At 44.9% G+C, this 21,919-nt stretch overlaps 2 protein-coding genes across 2 annotated transcripts in view; both read left to right on the top strand.

Annotated features, from left to right (window-relative positions):
- The window catches only part of LOC114053612 (trem-like transcript 4 protein), a 16,732-nt gene extending 12,124 nt beyond the window's left edge, over nt 1-4,608 (top strand). Inside the window, exons 3-4 of the mRNA XM_027876701.1 lie at nt 25-366; nt 4,046-4,608. Of these exons, the coding sequence (XP_027732502.1) occupies nt 25-366; nt 4,046-4,098 (395 nt within the window). The 3' untranslated portion in view covers nt 4,099-4,608. The remainder of the gene's footprint in view (nt 1-24; nt 367-4,045) is intronic.
- Nucleotides 4,609-16,285: 11,677 nt separating this feature from the next.
- Nucleotides 16,286-21,524, top strand: LOC114053497 (natural cytotoxicity triggering receptor 2-like). The gene is made up of 5 exons (XM_027876604.1): nt 16,286-16,441; nt 17,107-17,448; nt 18,517-18,601; nt 20,282-20,389; nt 20,930-21,524. The coding sequence occupies exons 1-5, from the start codon at nt 16,390-16,392 to the stop codon at nt 20,931-20,933; spliced, it is 591 nt and encodes a 196-aa protein (XP_027732405.1). The 5' UTR covers nt 16,286-16,389; the 3' UTR covers nt 20,934-21,524.
- The last annotated feature ends 395 nt before the right edge of the window (nt 21,525-21,919 follow it).

Below are 21,919 nucleotides of genomic sequence, written 5' to 3'. Positions count from 1 at the left end.
CTGACCTGATGATCTGCTTTTCAGGTTCACAGGGACAAGTGTTCCCAGTGAAGTACCAGGAGGGGCAGACACTCAGAGTGAACTGCAGCTACAATCCCCAGAGAGCTGAGAAGAGGTGGAAAACCTGGTGTAAAGTGAGAGAAGATGAACAGTGGTGTACAACAGTAATTATCAGAAAGTCAGGCTTCCCTGAGCAACGTGGGGACTCACGAGCCTCCCTGGCAGATGACACCTACACTGGTAGAATCACCATCACCATGTCTAACCTCAGGGTGAACGACTCAGGCATCTATTGGTGTGGAATCCGTGACTCTGTCAGGAACAGTATTGATATTCTCAGGACAATCAGGCTGGAGGTTTCTCCAGGTAAGTCCCTGCCAACTCAATCCCCTTCAGTTCCAGCAGAGCTTAGGAAATACCTGGTGTGAACATGACCCTGAGCTAGGATGTGAGCTTGGGTCTCTTTGGGGTCTCCAGGGAGAAGCTGCTCCCCCTCCTTCATTCCTTCAGCTTCCTACCCCTCCCTATTCCCATCCTCTCATCACTTCTTTCCATGGTTCTGACAGTAGCTCCTCTTCTGGTCCCTGGGGAAGGTGAGGCATTTTCTTCTCTGATCTCATTCCCATGCAGGGCCAGCATTTGTCCTGGGGCTTCTAAGTCTTGGGTGTCCTGTGTCACACACTCACACTCATTCATACAAAAGCGACTGTGACTTACACAGGCATAGACACACACAGGGTCCTCCCAACATATACACAGACACAGAATTGTGCTTCACTGATTTAGGATGCTTGAAGCTCTGGCCCCAGGAGAGAAGGGAGACAGGGGTGGTTCCACCAGAGGTATTGTTGGAGCAGCTCCTGGCATTTTCTAATGGAAGAGCATAGACATAAGATCAAGTTTTGCTTGTGAAAATGATTAATGCTGTGACCCTGAGAGGTCATTCCACCTCTCTCAGGCTTATTTCCTCATTTATAAAATGAGGTTGGAGGGGAGAGATGTGTATGTAACAATGAGTGTGGGAAATTCTGTGTAAATTACAAATGCTCTGCATCTGAGAATCTTTAGTATTGTCTTCGTTCTGGATACCAATCACAGCCACCTCCTAGGGATAGCATCCCATAGGGATATGCTTGGTCAGGCCATCAGAGTACCTGGGGGTGGCAAAGGAGTCTGATGGTGACATTAGCAGTAGAAACAATGGGCTAGAATACATAACAACACATAATGAATGGGATATGATATACTATATTATATTAGCCCACAGCATGCCTTCATATGATGCCTAAAGCTTTTTCAAGGCCCAACAAATTTTTGGGGCCAGCAGCCTAGTGTTCTGGCTTCTCCAGGGAAGAGGAGGCATGTGAGGATGTGGGGTCAAGGCCAAGTGTTTTCTTCCTCTGTTCTTCTTTCAGCCACAAAATCAAAGACCACCAAAGGTTCTCAGCCTACCACTGAGACACCTTTTACCACCTCTGCCATCTTCTTGGCCACCAGCAGGTACAACTCTTTTTTGGAAATCCATTGTGTCTCAGGAGCTCTCAGCCTCAGCAGTTAATGTGAAGCTCACTAGTGCTGCCCCAGACTCTTAGTCCAAAGTGACCTCTTTCCACTCTTCCCTACTGGAAGGGAAAAGAAAAGAGCAAACAAAAGGACCTGGGGGTTTCCTTGGGCCTAGTGAAACTGTACTGATGAGCTTTCCCCTTTCCCTAATTTCCAAGTTGAAGATGGCTTGGAATCTGATTTCTTTTAGCCCTGGCATGGCATTTTTTAGTCCTAAACCTATACTACCTTGTGTCATATGCTAAGCCAGGGGTGGGGAACATTTTCATATTGGAAGGCCCCATTAATATTTAGCAGTAATCAAATAAAATAAAAATATGAAAGAGGACAAAAATTATTAATGAAAATAAAAGGATTTGTTCTGTAAAATTTGTAGTAAGTCAAACAATTGAATTTAGGGATCTAGAAGGCCACATGTGGCCTTAAGGCCACAGGATCGTCACCTGTGTGTTAAGTCCTTCCCTTCTTGCACCACTATATTTTTGATGGTGGTTATTGTTTAGCACACTTTCTCATCTCCAGATAAACCAGACAAAGGCCTAAATTCCTCTCTGATAAACAACACTCTCTTCTTGATAAGATAGGCAGCATTCCCTCATGGGGATGGGCAGCTCTAGTGGCTTCCTGTTGCTTGGAGGATATAATCCAAACTCCTGGGTTTGCATCTGACACTCTTCAGACTCTGGCTTCAATCAACTTTTCTAGATTCAGAGAACCTTGTTGTATTCCACACCTTCCATGTTCCAGCCAAACAGTCTTCCTTGGTTTTCTTCACACACAACATGCCAGCACCCATCTCTAAGCCTGTGAACTGTCTCTGTCCCATGCTTCAGTGCAAGCCCTCCTCACCTCAGCCTTTAATTACCTGGAGCTTCCTTCAAGGCTCAACTCAAACACTTTCAAAGAGACTTTCTTCATTCCCCCTAATTGCCACTGAATTCCCTAAACATTTCTTTGTATTTATCTGGTTGAATGTTGCATCTACTTGTTGGTGAATGTGTTCACATTTCCCCAGAACACAGGGAAGCTCCTTGCAGGGCTACATCACTTCATTTCTATCCTGCTCTCCCACCATCTAGGACAGCTCCTGGCTCTGGGCAGGCACTTAATTCATAAACACTCCTGGGTTCATTCAGAGACCTCAACCCTACCTTGGGGCCCTGTGATAAGAGAAAACTAAACAAAACAAATCAACTCTTCAGACATGCCAAAGTCACAAAGGGAGGAGAAGTGGTGACTAGGATTCCTACTGAAGGATGTTTTGTTTTTCCTCTCTCTTCCCTTCCCTCTCCTTGGTGGCTGGCCCTCATTCCTTCTTTGTTCTTTTATTCTCTGAAGCCTAAGGCCTGTTGGTGTTCCCTTGAGGAGCCAGGGAGCCCTCCTCTTCTTCACCCTCCATCCATTAACCCTTTACGGTGGACACACTGTGCACCAAATGTAGACAGTACCTATTGATGATTCCATCAGCAAGTCAGCCAATAAGTTAACTGGAATTTATTAAGTACCTGCTGTATGCTGAATACTATGCTAAGCTCTGAGGATACAGAGGAAGGAAAAGACCATCTCTGGTGTCAAGGAGCTCACAGAAAAATGGGGGAGACAAGATGCAAACAATTCTGTAGAAAATTCTATGTACTGGATAAATTATACAGGAGATAACACAGTTAGGAGATAATCAGCAGCGGGAATGTAGGAACCTCCCCACAGGTAGGGCTGAGGCCTAGACCTAAGGAGTCACTCACTCCACTAACATGCCCCCTGCCACATGTCACACTTTTCTTGTTTTCCTCTCTGCAATGGAAAATCACACTCTTCCATTTTCTCTAGTTCTGTAGTGATCCAGGTACTATATGGTCTCCTTGTGACCAAAGGCTTAGTCTTCACAGCTCTGGTTGTTCTGCTGGGCAGGTGTTCTGCTGGGCAGGTGTTCTGCTGGGCAGGTGAGTAGGGACCCTCAATCTGACTTCAATTCAAATGCATCAGGAAGCATGGCCTTTTCAATCCCCAGACAGAAGTAGCTCCCTGAGCCCCAAGCTGTGAAGGAAAGATGCCCAGGCATTTCTAAAAGTCTTATTCTTAGGGCCAGACCTAAGATAGTGTAGTTGAGAATTCCTTGAAAAGCCAACAGTGATAAATAAAGGGGAGGAAATGTCATCCTTAATACAAGTAGCTGTTTCTGGCATTGGCCTGGAGCCTGTGAGCTGGAGGGCATGGGGAGGGCATGCAGGAGGCTCATTGAGCTTGTGTGCCAGAAGGAATGGGAAGAACTTGAGGTAATGAGAAAGTGAAAATGGCAGCTTGTGTGTTTGTTTTCTGCCGTTAATCCTGCCCCTAGGGTTGGATCTCTACCTGGACATCTGTCCTGGGTGGATTTGGGTGAAAATTGAAAATAAGAGTTGTCAGGCTTGGATGCAAAAATTTTATTTTAGGCTTTAGACAATGGTGAAAGATTTATTAACTGAACTTTCTCTTCTTTCCTCAGGGAAAGGGAGGAGCCACCCTAAGCTTTCTCAGGATCAAAAAGACCTGAAATGAAATGAATTCATTTCAATGTACACCCCAACATGATGCATGTTCCTGCCATCCTGAGCTTGGCCCAGGCCACAGGCAATATGGGGATATCCCTTTCAGGACAGAGAATCCAGCCACCATACCCATGCCCAGATCCTTGAAGCCCTTTGCCTGCCCTTTCAACTCTGAGTGGACCTCAGAGCTCACTTTTTTTTTTCCTCTTATGATGACAAGCACCCCATCTATTCCTGGCATTGTTATTGCTCTGTAGATGGGTCAGTCTGTTTCTCTGAGACCTTAGAATGGCTCCTCATTGCCTTTGAAATGAAGATCAAATTCCTGATACTCAAGATCTTTCATGTTCTGGCCCTCCATTATTGATTCAATTTTCTTTCTCACTATTTCCCTGCAGAGACTCTCCTTTGTGGCCAGGGTGGGCTCTTCACATTCTATAGAACATCATATAAAACTCAAGTATAAATGGGGGCCACTAAACCTGTATGTTTGACTTATAAAAAACATTTATTAATAGTATCTGCATTTTATTGTATATTTATTTGTTTTGTTATCTATTTCCCAATTATGTCTTAATCTGGGTCAGGATGCACTTGGTAATATTGTGGGCATTGTGTAGCCCACACACTATGTTTGGACACATCTCCTCCGGAACAAGGTCATGTTCGCTTCCCTGCCTTCCTCCTTCCTCTTCTGCTTATTTCTAATGTCCTGCTTCCTGGGGTCCTATCTGTTAGAACCTTTTAGAAATCCTAACTCCTTGAAGACCTTTGTGATCCCCCAACCAGATTTGAGGCCCCTCCTCTTCTTTTAAACCCACAGCATTCTATTTTTCCTTTCCTTTACAACTTGTACTTTCCTGAGGGGAACTCTTATAGACCAGGGGATCTCAACCTGGGGTATGTGACATTTTTCTGTAAATGTTTTGAAAAGTAATTCCAATATAATTGTTTTTCAGGCTGCTAGGTGGCACAGTGGATAGAGTACTGGGCTTGGAGTCAGGAAGACTCCTCTTCCTGAGTTCAAATCAGAAACTTACTAGCTGTGGGACCCTGGGCAAGTCACTTCACCCTGTTTGCCTCAGTTACCTCATCTGTAAAATGAGCTGGTGAAGGAAATGGCAAACTACTCCTGTATCTTCCCAGGAAAACCCCAAATGGGGTCACAAAGAGTCAGACGTGACTGAAAAGGCCCGAACATTTGGTCCAGTGGTTTTCTTTTTCTTCTTACCTAGAGGGTGAATTCAGGTGTGGGGAGAGAGTGGAAAGCAGGCAGGGTGAAGAGGACATAGATTTTGGTTACTTTAAAAAAATAAAATTTAAAAAATTTTAATACAAGAAAGAAAATTAGGACTTCTTAGAAAGAGAGATCTGACCAGGGAACGGGTACTCTTCATGTACCTAGAGAGAGACTTTGAGAATTTAGGAATCTCAGCATGACTTCATTATCTCCTGTTTTGTCAAGATATTCTATGAATTGAGTAATATTATGAAATATCTTTTGATTAAAGGTGGGGAAGACTTACCGTAAGTCACAAATAAACACAGAATTGTGGATCTCCTACATCTATGGACTAAATAGAATCTATTAACTTGGAAAACTCCAGTAAGTGCTAGCACCCAAGCACCCAAATACCCATGTACGCGTGTGCACACACACATACACATGCACTTATGGATTCATTTATTCCTATAGTCCATTGCTACCAAAGGAGGAATGTTCCCTCAGGGTACCCAGACTGGTATCCCCGTGAAAAACAAAGCAATTCCTGAGCACTGGGCTCTCTGGTACAAGGACATTCACAAGACATCTTCCATTGAATCCTTTTGAGAAAATTTCCCATCTTTTGAGTATTTCATCAAGGCTCCCCCACCCTTTTTCCCAAAGAAGGAGTGTCTATTTATACAGATTTTTTTGGAGCGCAATTGGGGGTTAACATCAGAGATGATAAAGAAGAGACTACCTCACCGAAGGGCAAAGAGATAAAAAATTAAAAAATAGGATAGGGAAGGATGGGTTTGGTTCCTTGAGAGATCAATGGATCAAGAAGACCAGTTCAGAAATTTGGATTGGAGTATCCCTTACCAAGCAGGAGCAGGACTACACAGACTAGCCCATGAGGCACTGACTGGGCTCTCCTGGCAACTTCTGGGGAAACATGTGACAAAATGGAAGGGATACACACTTGGGGATGATACAGTCTCTGGGAGAGTCCTTTTCTCCCTTGCCCACCATCCCAAATACCACAGCTACAGCAGAATGGGGGGATGTATCAAAGTTCTACCTTTCTGAGGGGCAATCTCACCATAGAGTGCTGCCATTTCAGGCAGTAGGAAGATTTGAGACACTGAACAAGTAACCCTGGGCACAATCGGTTAGTTTGGGTCATGGACATTCAATCCACAGGACAGCAGGCTCTCTTGCATCAATGATATCACTGGGGAGTTAAGCCAGAAGAGGCATTATGGTGCCTCTTAGCGTCTTTTGCTGTTCAGCTGCCTGGGCTCTCTGGTCCCATAGAGATGAAAATGACTAGGACCTAGCAATATTGGGTTCCCACTTGCTGGGGCTTAACCATACTGAAGATCCTAACACCTTGTCCCAGCCTGAGTTTTTATCACCATTAAGGGCAATGGAGCATGTGACTGGTCCCTAAATTCAGTCTCATACTTGCATATGTCCATGTGCTGACCAGGTTTCTAAGGTCAGGAGACTGCATGTGCAGAGGCTTAGTTCTCACCACAGTCCCAAGACCTGATCTAGAAACAACTGAAAGAATAGTTGGATTGCTAAATCACACAATGGGTTCAAGCTTAAAGCATTCCCTTAGCCGAACTCCTATGCCAGAAGTTCTCAAACTTTTTGGTCCCAAGACCCATTTACACTAATCGAAATTATTGAGTACACTAAAGAGCTCTTGTTTATGGGGGCTCTGTTTAGCAATGTTTACTGTATTATAAATGAGAACTGGCAAAATTTTAAAATATTTATTAATTCATTTAAAGTAAGATAATAAATCTATTATACATTAAAATTTTTTAGTGAAAAATATTTTCTAAAACAATGCAAAATTAGTGAGAAGAGTGGCACTCTTTAATGTCAGAATTAATAAGAGACAGTTTGATTGTCCTATCTGCTTCTGCCTTCGGTCTGTTGTTTGTGTTGAAATACATGGGGAAAATTTGGCCTCACCCAAGGAAGGGAATGAGGATTTTAAGAGACAGAATCTTGATATTATGACAAAAATAGTTTTAACCTAGCAGATGTTCTGAAAAGGTCTCAGGGGCCCCAAAGGGTTCTTCAACCATACTTTTAGAACCTCTGGATCAGATGGTCTCTGAGCTTTCCTTCAGGTCCTGAGCTATCGTCTAAGACCCTAGGACCTAGTTGAAATGACTTTTATAATTGATATGGCAATTGCATTCTGGACCCCAAGGGGATCAAGGGAGGGGAATAATCTCTGGTTAGATTGCAGGATTGTATGTTCAACATCCAACCCTCCCCTTGTTCCTAACCTCCTTAGTCAAATCCCTTCCCTGGAGCTGGAAAAAGAACTGATAAGGCTGAGTGGGGAGGATCTAGTGTCAGCAGAAAGAAGAGAAGGGGCAGTCTCTCATTTGCCCCTGGTCCCTAATGGCCATAAGGAAAGGTTAATGGAAGAGACAGTGAGGAGATCCAGGAATCTCCGCCATAGATGTCCTTCCTAAGGATATGCCCCCATATCCCTAGAAGCTGCTGTCCATCTGAAGTGCTCCCTCTCAGACCAGACAACTCCATTGCCATTTGTCTGAGCCCTGATTGAATCCCAGAATCAATGCTAACATCTTTGTCCCCTCACTCTCTTCCCAAACCCCAGATTCTTTGGGGTCTTCGTGGGTGTGAGAACAGAAAATCAGTGCAATAAGACAAGCTCCACTTGTAGTTCTCTCCTTCTGTAAGCCCACGTAGGGGCTCTAGGTCAGTCTCAGGGCTTAGGGAGGTAGAACCAAGATGGCAGACTAACAGGAAGACAGAAAGACAAGCTCCCCTCCACAAAACTCCTCCAAAAAAAACCTAGAAAAGGCACCAGACTGAATTCTGATGGGGAAATCCAGAGCAAGTCCCATTGAGTCATTTGTCCAGCTCAAGGTATCATAGAGAGACAGACAGAGAGGCCTGTGGACACTGGGGATGGGATTAGACCAGAACACTCCAGTGCCCAGGAAGAGGCCGTGCACCAGGTCAAGAGGATGTCCTATATCCACACCAAAGCATGTGAGACCAAGACCAGGGCACTGTAGAGGAGACAGGTGCCAACTGTCAGCTTTGCTGTCCATTTACCCAGTTCTGGGTCATAGGTCCAGGGCAGATTGAGAAGGGGCCCTGCCCCTGTGGTTAGTGTCCCAGTGTAGGAAGGCCCTAGGTGGTACCCTGTTCCACTTAGAAAAGAAGTTCCAAAGCAAGGAGCAGTATTGTGGTTCAGACCCCAGGAACAGAGCACATCCTCAGGTCCAGCATCTAGCCCAGCCTGCAGAGGAATAAGCAGGGTATGGATACCAGACCAAACGGAAGCCTACAGTTCTGTCCCTATGAACCAACAAAGCCTTCCAGCTGGCTGATTGTGGCAGAGTCCAGCAACACTCCACTGTTGCTCAGGCTGAAACTCAGGTCAGGAACTTAGACCAGGGAGGTAGCAAGTGCACTTGCCCTGGATCAGACTATATGGGGAGACCTGCAGCCTTTTAGGTCCTCAACCTGTCCCTGAGATCTTGGAATTACAGAGCACTCAATACTCACTAAAGCAGCAATAGGGTCAGCTCAGATTTTCACTCCAGCAATGCCCCAGAGTCCAGCCCTAACAAGAAGACAATGACAACAAAGTGTCACTTAGTTATTAGGGGAGCTCAAAACACAATTGCTGAAGAAGAGAATAATTAAAAAAAAAACACCTATAATCAATGCCTCAGAGAAAAGCACAGCTTGGGCACAAACACAATTAGAATTCCTGGAAGAGATGATCCAAGAGTTAAAAATTGTTTTTAGAACTGAAATGAGAGTACTTAAGGGAAAAAAATTGGAAAAGAAATGAGAGCTATGCAAGAAAGAATTAGAAAGGGGATTAACACCTTGTAATAAGAAATAAAAAGCTTTCCCAAGCAACAAATTATTGGAAAATTAGAAAGGACCAAACAGAAGATACTGATACCAATGGACAATAAGAAATATTGAAATCAAGGCAAAAGATGAAAAAAGAACATTTTAAATTTTAAAAATGATGCTAGAACCCAGATTAAGATGATGTAATTTAATAAATATTGGAGTACCTGACAGCCCTGTCTCCACCAAGAAATGGTGGGGAAAAAAAATTGCCCAGAGCTCTTAGAAGGGGGGGAATGGGTGTGTGTGTGTGTGTGTGTGTGTGTGTGTGTGTGTGTGCGCAAAATGAAAATAGAAAGAATCCACCAAACACTTTCTATAAGAAACATCAAATTACAAACTCCCAGGAACATGAATGATAGTCCAGATCCAGCCCAAGTCAAAGAAAAAAACAAACCTGTAAGCACCCAAAGGGAAAGATTTCAGATACCAAGCTACTACACTGAGGATCCCACAACCATCCTCTCAGTCACCCAGGCTGGTAATCTAGGTGTTATCTGGATTCCTCACTCTCACTCACCACTGCCACCCCCTTCCCCCACACATGAGCCCATTCTCAATCTGCTGCCAAGCCCCATTGATTTTACCTCCATAACATCTCTCTCATCCACCCTTTCCTCTGCTCTGACACTGCCACCACCCTGCTGCAGACACTCATATCCTCATTCCTGTAGTACTCCAATAACCTGCTGGGCGCCTCAGGTCTCTCCCTGCTCTATCTTCCCCTCAGCTGCTAAGTGATCTTCCTAAAACATAGGTCCCACCATGCCCCAAACCTAATCGATATACTCTGGTAGCTCCTCATCACCTCCCGGAGCAAATATACAATACTTTGGCATTCTTAGCCCTTTCTCCTCATTTTTCCAGTCTTCTTAACGTGTTACACCCCGCCCTCACGCCCTCGCCAGACTCCGATCCCCACCCTCTCTCCACCTACATACTCTCGGATCCAGGGACCTGTCCTCATACTCCATCTCCTGACTTTGGGCATTTTACCTGGCTGAGTTCCAGGCATTCAATGTTTTCCTTCTTCATCACTCCGTCTTGGCTTCCCTTGCTACCATCAAGCCTCACCTAAAACTCCTGCTCCTACAGGAAGCTTTTTTCATTAACCTTTAATTCAAGTACCTGTCCTCTGTTCATTTTCCCCCAATTCATGCTGCATGTAGAATGCCTACAGATAATTTGTTTGCATGTTGGCTCGCCATTAAACTGTGAACTTTTTAAAAGCAAGGACAGATTGTCGCCTTTCTTTGTATCCCCAAGCACTTAGCACGGTGCCTTAATAAATGTTTCTTCACTGACTGAGCATATTCCCTCTTTTGCTTTGTGTGTCCCTGAGCGTAAGAGACAAGGGGCCTGTGCCCCAAACACACAACATCCCTCTGCCTTCCCGACTTCTACCTCCTACTGCACCTGCCTGGCCTCCGGCTCCAGTGGGAAGAGTGAGAATGTCCTCTGACTGCGATCCTCCCTGCTCCATGCCCTTCTGGGCACGTCCTCAGAGGCTGCTAAGGGCTAGTGGAGCAGCTTTCCGAAGAACGCAAATTTCACCTCCTGCTGCTTTAATCCTTCTGGCCTTGGGGCTATGGAGAGGGAAGGGGAAGAAAGAGGAGAGGCTGTGAAGAAGGGATGGGGAGGGGAAAGAAGGAAAGGGAAAAGGTAGCGGTGGTGGGAGCGAAGGAGGAAGTGATGGCTGCTAAACTGGAGGAACTTGACCCAGAGCAGAGGAGGGGCAGCACTAAGTCCAGTAGGCGGCAAAAGAGAGAGGAAGAAGCTGCGGCCAGGGTGAGCCGGGAGCCTGAGCGGTCTGTGCTCGCCTCCCTCTCCCTCTCCGTCACTCTTCCAGCTCCCCTTCTTGCTCCACTTAGGGAGGACCCGGCTGGCCGCGAGACCCCTCCCCTCTCAGAATGTTCAGCACTAACCACTCCCAGATTGGGGAGGGGCTTCTGCCTCTGAGGGGTGAGATGGGAGGTTGAGGTGGAGAGCGAGCCTTCCCCTCCCCCCCAAAACGAGGACAAGATTACCCCCTTGGTTCCCATCCCCGCAGCCAGAGTGAACCTCCCCTTCTCACTCCTCTTGTTCTCCCCCCCACTGCCGTCTGGTAGATGTGGACAAGCTCAACCTCCTCCCGCCCCTCCTCCCACCTCTTTCTCCTGACCCCCACCCAAAGCAGCCGACTTTTAGGGACTCCCATTGTCCAGAGAGCCTTCTCCAGGGAATGAAACATCTTCAGCCTTTGGAAAAAGGAGCTGGGGAAGGGAGGTAGTGATGGCGGCTAGGAAATCTTGGAAAGGTGTGGAGCTTGAAGATGCAGCCCTGGAGGCTTACAGGGTAAAGAAAAGAGTGAGGAAGGGAAGGTGGGGATACAGGCACTGGGAAGGCTTCAGGCTAGCATTTTTCTTGTTTGTGTTTTATCGACTCCGTTATTCTTCTCTTTCTCCCCCCCCCATAATTCTAGTTATTTCCTACCTTAGGACTCGATTTCCTTACTCTAGAGTTATTCAAAAATCCCCTCTCACTAAACCAATCTTGGTGTTTTATCCTGACTTCAACTCCCTTTTCCTTCCCAGATAGAAGTATTTTTAATCTTTTTAAAAGAATTTCATAATTTACCTTGGCTTCCTCATTTAATAGTCACCAGTCAACTTTTATCTCTTTGAGAACATTGACCCCGCCTCTTAAGTGTCAGAGGTTATTTGAAGATGAAGGAGTCCTTCCAAGGAAACCAGTGCTGGGGGCCAGCTCCCCCTGGAACATCCCCAGTCCTTCTATCTTCCAGGCCAGAGTGCCTCTGAAGGCTCCCACTCCCAAAACACTGTTAAATGAAGTGGGAGGTTTGGACGGGACACAGGGACAAAGATCACAGTTCCTGCCGACTTCTTCCCCCTTGGCCCTGCTTTGATAACTGCAGCCAGTGAAGAGGATGAGGATGATGAAGAAGAAAAGAAGAAGGGCCTAACAACTTCCCCAAACCGAGGTAGAAACACCTCAGCACTGCTGTCCTCCCTCTCTCCTCTTTGTCCTCCACCCAGTAGAGCTTATTGTCAGCAATATGACTGATCTATGAGAGCCTTTCAAAAGCTGCTGTTCTCTAAGAGCTCCTCCTTGACATACCATTGGAAATTGTGGGGTCAAGTGAGGGGATCTAAGTGCCCTCCAAGAACCTTCTCCCTTCTAGGAAGGGGGAGCAGCCCCTTCTGCCACATCCTCCAGCTGCAGACTTTACTGACCAAGGAAACTTTCCAAGCTGGGCTGGGGCTCTTAGGAGAATTGAAGTCTGAAGAAGAGATCGAATGGTCTTTTCTCAGTCCTCATCCTTCCTGACCTCTCTGCATCCTCTGACACTATCTAGAATTCTCTTCTCCTCTGTAAGCAATAAAAGTTTTACCAAGAATTCCACAAAGCTATTGGTGAACCAGAAAAACTCATTAACGGCCTAGCAAACCTGGGTGTCCCATGTGTAGGCACAGGTTTGAGACAGATACATAACTTTTTGTTCCTTATTCCCGTTCCCATTAATTCTACTCTGTCCTGGGTCTCCTCCCAACCATCTGACTGGTCCTTTCCACTCTTCTTTGCTGGACTTTCATCCAGGTGAAACCAGTTAAAAGTGGGTCTGCCCTCTGCCCTCTTCTCTTCTGCCTCTATATTGTTTCACTTGGTGATCTCAGTCTCCTCCTATAGACTGAATTATCATCTCTATGCTGATGATTCTCAAATCTACTTATCTAGCCCCAACCTCTTTACTGACCTCCAGTCTCACATCTCCAACTACCATTGGACATTTTGAATGGGAAATCACACAGACAGCTTAAACTCAACACCTCCAAAATGGAACTTATTATCTTTCCCCTCCCCAATCCTCCATTTTTTCAAATTTCACTATCACTGCTGAGAGCATCACAATTGTCCCAATCATCCAGGCTGGCAATGTAGGTGCTATATTTAACCCTTCACTGTCCTATCCTCCCCTCCCCCTGTGAAATTTGTTGCCAATGCCTGTTGATTTTACCTTCATAAAATCTCTCAGACATACCCTTTTCTCTCCTTTGAAATTGCTATCATTCTGGTGCATGCCCTCATAAACTCCAGCCTTGACCATTGCAGTAATTCATGTTGCTGGTTAGTCGGGCTCTCCCCCATGCATGGAATGCTGTCCCTCTTCATCTCACCCTCCACTCCCCTTCAGGTTCCACCTAACATACCACCTTCTGCATGAAACCTTTTCCATTCCCTCTTAATTCTTGTTTCTTCTCTTTGTTGATTATTTTAATTTCTCCTGTATGGCATGGTTTTGGTTTTTTTTTTTTTGGCAATTGGGGGTCAGTGACTTGCCCAAGGTCACACAGCTAGTAAGTGTTTTGTCTGAGGTCAGATTTGAACTCAGGTCCTCCTGATTTCAGGGCCATGCTCTATCCACTGCCCCACCTAGCTGCCCCTGTGGCATGGTTTTTTGCATGAATTCTCACCCTTTGAACTATGACCTCCTTGAGAGCAGGGAGAGTATTTTGTTTTTCTCTGTAACCTAAGTGCCTTACATAGTGCCTTAATAGTAACTTTATCAATTTCCTCTTCCATCTGCAGCTCTGTTTGACTTTGACTCCAGAGAATATTTTGACTCCTCCTCCCAGGAGAAGCTGGTCACTTGAGATCTCCTCACTGGAAGAAAAATTTAGGTTTTGATAGTCTTCACCTTCCCAACTCACCCTCAATGACTTTCCTTTCTGTGGCTAATTGTACTCCCTCCTCTCTCTTACTAAGGAATGGTAAACCCTGGGAATAATATCAGGAATCCCACCAAGGGTAGCTATTAATTCCCTTATAAGCATTTAATTTATTTTATTTAATTTAACTCAAAACTTTGAAAAAAAAAGCCAATAGACTCCTTCCTCACTCCTCCTAGAAGTCAATCTCACCATAGGTTTCTCCCTTTTCTGGTAGCAGGCAGATCTGAGATACTGAACAAGTCACCCTTGACACAGTCAATCACTTTATGTTACATTACATTAATCCACAGAACAGCAGGATATATTAACCCAATGATATCATTGTGAAATTAGGCTAACTCAGGCATTCATGGAGCCTCATGGTGTCTCCTGCTATGTGGGTCCCTGGTTTCTCCTGTCTCATGAAGATGAGCATGGCCAGGGCACAAATTTGTTTCCTCTCCCACATGGGACTTGACATAGCTGAGGATCATACTACCTTGCCTCACCTTAGGTTTTTATCATCTTTAAGAACAACGGATGTTCTCACTGCTCCCCAAGCTCAGCCTCAGGCCTGGATACATCTGTGAGCTGGTCAGATTCAAAGAGTCAGGAGACTACACATGCAGAGGGGTAGCTCTCACCACCTTCTCAGGAATTTTTGCAGGAAAATTTTAAAAATATACAGGTTACTAAATTGAGTTCATACTCAGAACATTCTCCTATCTGAACTCTGACACCAGTGGTTGAACTTTTTGGTCTCAGGACACAAATACACTTTTAAAAATTATGGAGAACCCCAATATGATTTTGTTTATGGGTTATAGCTATTGATATTTACTATATGAGAAATTAAGACTGATAAATTTAAATTAATTCATTAATTCAATTAAAACAATAATAAACCTATTACATGTTACTAAGACATTTAAAATTAAAAACAACTTTTAAAAAAAATATCAGTAGGAAGTGCTATTGTTTCTACATAACTGTGGAAATCACTTCACTAACTGCCTTAGTAGGACAAAGCTGGATTCTCATGTCTGCTCTCCATTCAATCTGCTGCAACCTGTTGTTTTAGCTGAAGTACATAAAAAATCTGGACTCACACAGGTATATAGTTGGAAAAGGAAGGTTTATTTTAGGATGCAAATAGAGAATTAGAACAATTATGTAAATAATTGTGACCTATGAAGACCCTTAAAAGAGTATTGGAGACTGAGAGGCACCTGATTGCGCAGTGGATAGAGTTCTGGGTATGGAGTCAATTAAAGATGGGCTTAAATCCAGCTTCAGATATTTATAAATTGTGAGACCCCGGGCAAGTCACTTACCCTCTTTTTGCCTCGGTTTTCTCAACTGTTAAATGAGGGGTAACAATAGTACCTGCTTCCCTGGGTTCTTGTGAGAATCAGTGAGATGACATCTGTAAAAAGCACTTAGCATAGTGCCTGGCACGTAGTAGCACATAGTACCATATTACAGCTTTTCCCCTCCCTCCCCTCTTCCAGAGATCCTTGGATTACAAATTAAGAACTGCTGGATTAAATGGTCTTTGACATTTCTCTAGGTTGTGGATTTATGCTCTGTGGTACCGTGACATAGCTTACATGGATAGCAATGCTGGTTGCCATCTATTCCCCAGGGGAGTAATGAAGAGTAATCTCTGATTAGACCACAGGACTCTGTGTCCATCAGTCAGCCCTCCCTGTTCTCCCAAATCCCTTTAGCAGAATCATTTTACTGGGGAAAAGAAATATAAGAAACATAAAAAAGTAAAACAAAATCTTAGAATGTGGTGTGACCAGGAAGATGAGGAAGAGTCTTTCATTGTATCGCTAGTTCCTCTTGGCCATAGGGAGAGGACAAGGGAAGAGGCAGTGAGGAGATGGCATCCTTCTGTCTGGATGCCCTTCCTAAATAGCACCCCCCCCAATAAAGCCCCCCTCAGCAGCTGCCATCCATCTGCAGTTATTCTATCAGACCAGATAACTCCATTTTCATTTGCCTGGATCTTAATTAAATGCTAGGCACAGTTTTTATACCTACCTCATCCCCTCTCCCTTTCCCTATGGCAGACCCTTTGGATACCTAAACATAGGACAGATGTGTGTGGGATTAGGAAGATTAGGGTGTAACACAAACTCCATTAGTGGCTCTAAGGGCCAAGGCTCTTCTTGAGGAGGATCCCTAGGTTGTCCTAGGGGTCAGAGCCCTGACATGTAGAATCCCCCAGACATACGTGCTCTCACCCTCTCCTCTGAGGTCAGCATTTCTGCTCCTTCCTTTCCTCCCACTTCCCCAACCATAGCTTTGCCCACTCTCTCTTACTTCTTCTTTCCTCTTAGAATCATGCAGTGGAGAATCCAGACCAACACCCTCCTGCCATACAACAGCCCAAGGACTGTATGAAGAGACCACCTCCCATGTCCACTGCCTCTGGACCCACAAAGGCATGATGGCCCAGGCAGCCCCACTGCTACTGCTCCTGCCTTTGCTGTTAATGGGTATCTGGGGGTGGGGGAGGTTAGGGAAGGGTAGAGGTGATGACTGACAGGGAGCAGAGAAGAGAGAGGAGAATGGCAGAAGGGAGGGAGTACAATGTTGTGTTGCAATGAAGGACTGGGAAGGGACGGGAGCAGTCATGTGGTGGAGCCAGCTCACATTGGCTTGGAAGAGCTGATTGTTCAATTTCCAGTGAGTGCCTTTGGAAAATTGGCAAACACTGCATAGAAATGAAGAGGTGATTTATTGTTTAGTTAATTGGCTAGTCTTAAAAAAGGGATGGAGAAAGTGTTAATAATGCAGATTAAATTTTAAAATGTATCAAGAGTATATATATGTACATGCATATGTTTATATAAAGTGAGAGAGAAGGACAAGCAAGAAAGAAGGAAAGACAGAGAAGGGGGAGGGAAGAAGAGGAAGAGGGACAGAGGGAGGGAAAGAGAAAGAATTGAGACAACTAGTTGTTAATTGTTTACTAGCACAGCACTGATTAGGAGGGTCCCTTGGGTGAGGGGCTGTCTCTTCAATGCATGTTTTCTTAGAAAAGGATGTTATTTAAAGAGACCAGACCACCTTACCTTGTTTCTATTCTTTGGGCAAGGAAGGGAGGGGACTGAAGGGAGGCTCAGCTGGGCTCACTCTGACCTGATGATCTGCTTTTCAGGTTCACAGGGACAAGTGTTCCCAGTGAAGTACCAGGAGGGGCAGACACTCAGAGTGAACTGCAGCTACAATCCCCAGAGAGCTGAGAAGAGGTGGAAAACCTGGTGTAAAGTGAGAGAAGATGAACAGTGGTGTACAACAGTAATTATCAGAAAGTCAGGCTTCCCTGAGCAACGTGGGGACTCACGAGCCTCCCTGGCAGATGACACCTACACTGGTAGAATCACCATCACCATGTCTAACCTCAGGGTGAACGACTCAGGCATCTATTGGTGTGGAATCCGTGACTCTGTCAGGAACAGTATTGATATTCTCAGGACAATCAGGCTGGAGGTTTCTCCAGGTAAGTCCCTGCCAACTCAATCCCCTTCAGTTCCAGCAGAGCTTAGGAAATACCTGGTGTGAACATGACCCTGAGCTAGGATGTGAGCTTGGGTCTCCTTGGGGTCTCCAGGGAGAAGCTGCTCCCCCTCCTTCATTCCTTCACCTTCCTGCCCCTCCCCATTCCTGTACTCTCCTCACTTCCTTCCAGACCACGGTTATGATGGTAGCTCCTCTTCTGGTCCCTGGGAAAAGCAAGGCATTCTTTTCCGTGATCTCATTCCCATGCAGAGCAGACATTTTTCCCATGGCTTTGAAGTCATGGGTGTCCTGTATCACACACTCACACTCATTCATACAAATGTACCTGTGGCTTACACAGGCACAGACACACATAGGATCCTCCCAGTGTATACACAGACACACAGAATTGTGTCTCACCGATTTAGGGTGCTTGAAGCTCTAGACCCAGGAGACAAGGGAGAGGAGGATGGTTCAACCAGAGGTATTGATGGAGCAGATCTTAGCAGGTTCTGATGGAAGAGTATAGACATAGGGTCAAGTTTTAGTTGTGAAACTGACTTATCTTGTGACCCAGAGAGGTCATTCTAACTCTATTAGACTTAGTCTCTCATTTGTAAAATGGAAGTGAGGGGAAGGAGATTGCAATTGTAACAATGAGTGTGGGAAATACTCTTTATGAAATATAACTGCTCTACATCTGGGAATTTTTAGTATTGCCTTCTTTCTGATTACCAATCACACCCAACTCCTAGGTGTAGAGGAAGCATCCTACAGGGATAACCTTGGTCAGGCTATCAGAGAGCCTTTGGGCGGCAAAGAAGTCTGATGGAGACATTAGCAGTAAAAACCATAGTCTAGAGTACTTGACAATACATAAGGAATGGAATATGATACACGACAAAATATTAGCTCAGAGCATGCATTCATATGATATCTAAAGCTTTTTCAAGGCCTAACACTTCTTTGGGGCCAGCTGTCTAATTGTTCTGGCTTCTCTCGGGTCAAGCAGGCATGGGAGTGTGTGAGGTGAAGAGCCAACTGTTTTCTTCCTCTGTTCTTCTTTCAGCCACAACATCAAAGACCAACAAACATTCTCAAACTACCACTGACTCACCTCTCACCACCTCTGCCATGCCTTTGGCCACCAGCAGGTACAATTCCTTTTTGGAAATCCATTGTGTCTCAAGATCTCCCACCCTCAGCAGTTTATGTGAGGCTCACTTGTGCTGTCCCAAACTTCTAGTCTGAAGTGACCTCTTTCCAGCTTTCCACTCTGGATGGAAGAACAAAAGGGTGAACAAAGGGACCTGGCCAGGGGTTCCCTTGGGTCTAGTGAAACTGTACTTACTAGTTTCCCCTCCTTCTCTCATTTTCAAATTTGGAATGGCTTGAACTGTGATTTCTTTTAGCCCTTGCCTGATGTTGTTCAGTCCTGAATCCACACTGCCTTGTGTCCTGTGCTAAGCTCTGTCCCTCCTGTATTTTTGACAATGGGTATTGTTTATCATACTTCTTCACCTCCAGATAAACCAAACAAATCCCCAAATTCCTCTCTGTTAAACAACTCTCTCCTCTTGATAAGCTAGGCAGCATTGCCTCATGACTGATGGGCAGAGTTCTGGCTATGTCACCCCAGAAAGCTCTGGCGGCTGCCTGTGACTTTCAGGATATAATCCAAACTCCTGGGTTTGCATTTGACACTCTTCAGACTCTGGCTTCAGCCAACTTTTCTAGATTCAGAGAACCTTGTTGTATTCCACACCCTCCATGTTCCACTAAAACAGTCTTCCTTGCTTTTCCTCACACACAACATGCCAACTCTCATTTCTAAGCCTGTGAACTGTCTCTGTCCCATACTTCAATGCAAGCCCTCCTCACCTCAGCCTTTAATTACCTGGAGCTTCCTTCAAGGCTCAACTCAAACACTTTCAAAGAGACTTTCTTCATTCCCCCTAATTGCCACTGACTTCCCTAAACATTTCTTTGTATTTATCTGGTTGAATGTTGCATCTACTTGTTGGTGAATGTGTTCACATTTCCCCAGAACACAGGGAAGCTCCTTGCAGGGCTACATCACTTCATTTCTATCCTGCTCTCCCACCATCTAGGACAGCTCCTGGCTCTGGGCAGGCACTTAATTCATAAACACTCCTGGATTCATTCAGAGACCTCAGCCCTGCCTTGGGGCCCTGTGATAAGAGAAAACTAAACAGAACAAATCAAATCTTCAGATATGCCAAAGTCACAAAGGGAGGAGAAGTGGTGACTAGGATTCCTACTGAAGGATGTTTTGTTTTTCCTCTCTCTTCCCTTCCCTCTCCTTGGTGGCTGGCCCTCATTACCTCTTTGTTCTTTTATTCTCTGAAGCCTAAGACCTGTTGGTGTTCCCTTGAGGAGCCAGGGAGCCCTCCTCTTCTTCACCCTCCATCCATTAACCCTTTACAGTGGACACACTGTGCACCAAATGTAGACAGTACCTATTGATGATTCTATCAGCAAGTCAGCCAATAAGTTAACTGGAATTTATTAATGCTGTATGCTGAATACTATGCTAAGCTCTGAGGATACAGAGGAAGGAAAAGACCATCTCTGGTGTCAAGGAGCTCACAGAAAAACGGGGGAGACAAGATGCAAACAATTCTGTAGAAAAATCTATGTACTGGATAAATTATACAGGAGATAGCACACATAGGAGACAATCAGCAGCGGGAATGTAGGAACCTCCACAGGTAGGGCTAAGGCCTAGACCTAAGGAGTCACTCACTTCACCACCATACCCTCTGCCACATCCCAGCTTTATCTCACTTTTCTTGTTTTACTCTCTCCCATAGGCCATCACACTCTTCCATTTTCTCCAGTTCCCCAGTTGTCCAAGTACTATGTGTGCTCGTTGTGACCAAAGGCCTAGTCCTCACAGCTCTGCTTGTTCTGTCCAGTAGGTGAGTGGGGACCCTCAATCTGACCTCATTTTAACTCCACCAGGAAGCATGGCCTTTTCAATCTGCAGACAGAAGCAGCTCCCTTGAGCCCCAAGCTCTGAAGGAAAGATGCCCAGGCATTTCTAAAAGTCTCATTCTTAGTGCCAGACCTGAGGTAGTATGGCTGAGAATTCCTTGAAAAACCAACAGTGATAAACAAACAGGAGGAAATGTCATCCTGAATATAAAGAACTGTTTCTGAAATTGTCCCGAAGGCTGTAAGCTGGAGGTCATGAGAAGGGCTTGCAGGAGACACACTGAGCTTGTATCCCAAATGAGAGGGAAGGATATGAGGTAATGAGAAACTGGAAATGGAGGCCTGTTCAGTTTTTTCTTTTCCTCTCTGTCATTGATTCTTCTCCTACAGATGAGGTCTCTACCTAGACATTTGTCCTGGGTGGATTGGGTGAGAATTGAAAACAAGAGGAAAAAAAGGAATAATATCAGGCTGAAGGAAAATCAGGATATATTTATTATCTGAACTTTCTCTTCCTTCCTCAGGTAAAGGAAGGAGTCACTCGGAGCTTTCTCAGGATCAAAATGACCTGAAATGAAATGAATTCATTGCAACGTACATCCCAAACTGATGCATATTCCTGCCATCTTGAGCTTGGCTCAGGCCACAGGCAATATGGGGATATCCCTTTCGGGTCAGAGCAACCAGCCACCATACCCATGCTGATTCCCTGCCCAGATCCTTGAAGCTGTTTACATGCCTTTTCAGTTCTGAGTGGACCTCAGAGCTCACCTCTTTTTTTCTTTTATGATGTGAAGCTCCCCATGTCTATTCCTGGCATTCTTATTACTCGGTAGATGGGTCAGTCTGTTTCTCTTAGGCCTTAGAATGACTCCTCATTGCCTTTGAAATGAAGTTCAAAATCCAAGTACTCAAGACCTTTCATGGTGTGGCCCTCAAATATAGATCCAATCTTCTTTCTCACTATTTACCTGAAGAGACTCTCCCCTATGGCCAAGTTGGGCTCTTCACGTTCTGTAGAACATCATATAAAACTCAAGTATAAATGGGAGCCACTAACCTATACATAAGGATCTCTGTGTGCTATGTTTTGACTTATAAAACCAGTTATTAACAGTATCTGTATTATATTGTATTTTAATTTATTTTCTTTACCTATTTCCCAATTACATCTTAATCTGGTTCAGGATGCACTTGGGAGCATTGTGGGAGGTATGCAGCCCAAATGCACATTTGGACACATCTACTCCAGAACAGGGTCATGTTCACCTGCCTACATTGCTCTTTCCTATTCTCCCTATTTCTAAGGTCCTGCTGCTTAGGAACCTGTGTAGGACCTATTTATTCATTGGAACACTTTAGCAATCTTAATTCCTTTAAGAAGACGTGTGTGATCTCACAACCAGATTTGAGGCCCCCTTCCTCTTAAAATCCACTGACATTCTCTTTCTCCTTTCATAATATTTATCATTCCTCAACTTGTACTGTCCCAGGGTGAGCTCTTATAGACCAGG

Source organism: Vombatus ursinus, unplaced genomic scaffold (assembly GCF_900497805.2).
Source record: "Vombatus ursinus unplaced genomic scaffold, bare-nosed wombat genome assembly UNPS02014811.1, whole genome shotgun sequence".
NCBI classification, from domain to species: Eukaryota; Metazoa; Chordata; class Mammalia; order Diprotodontia; family Vombatidae; genus Vombatus; species Vombatus ursinus.
Note: the sequence above shows the minus strand (reverse complement) of the source record. Positions and strands in the feature narration are given on the sequence as shown.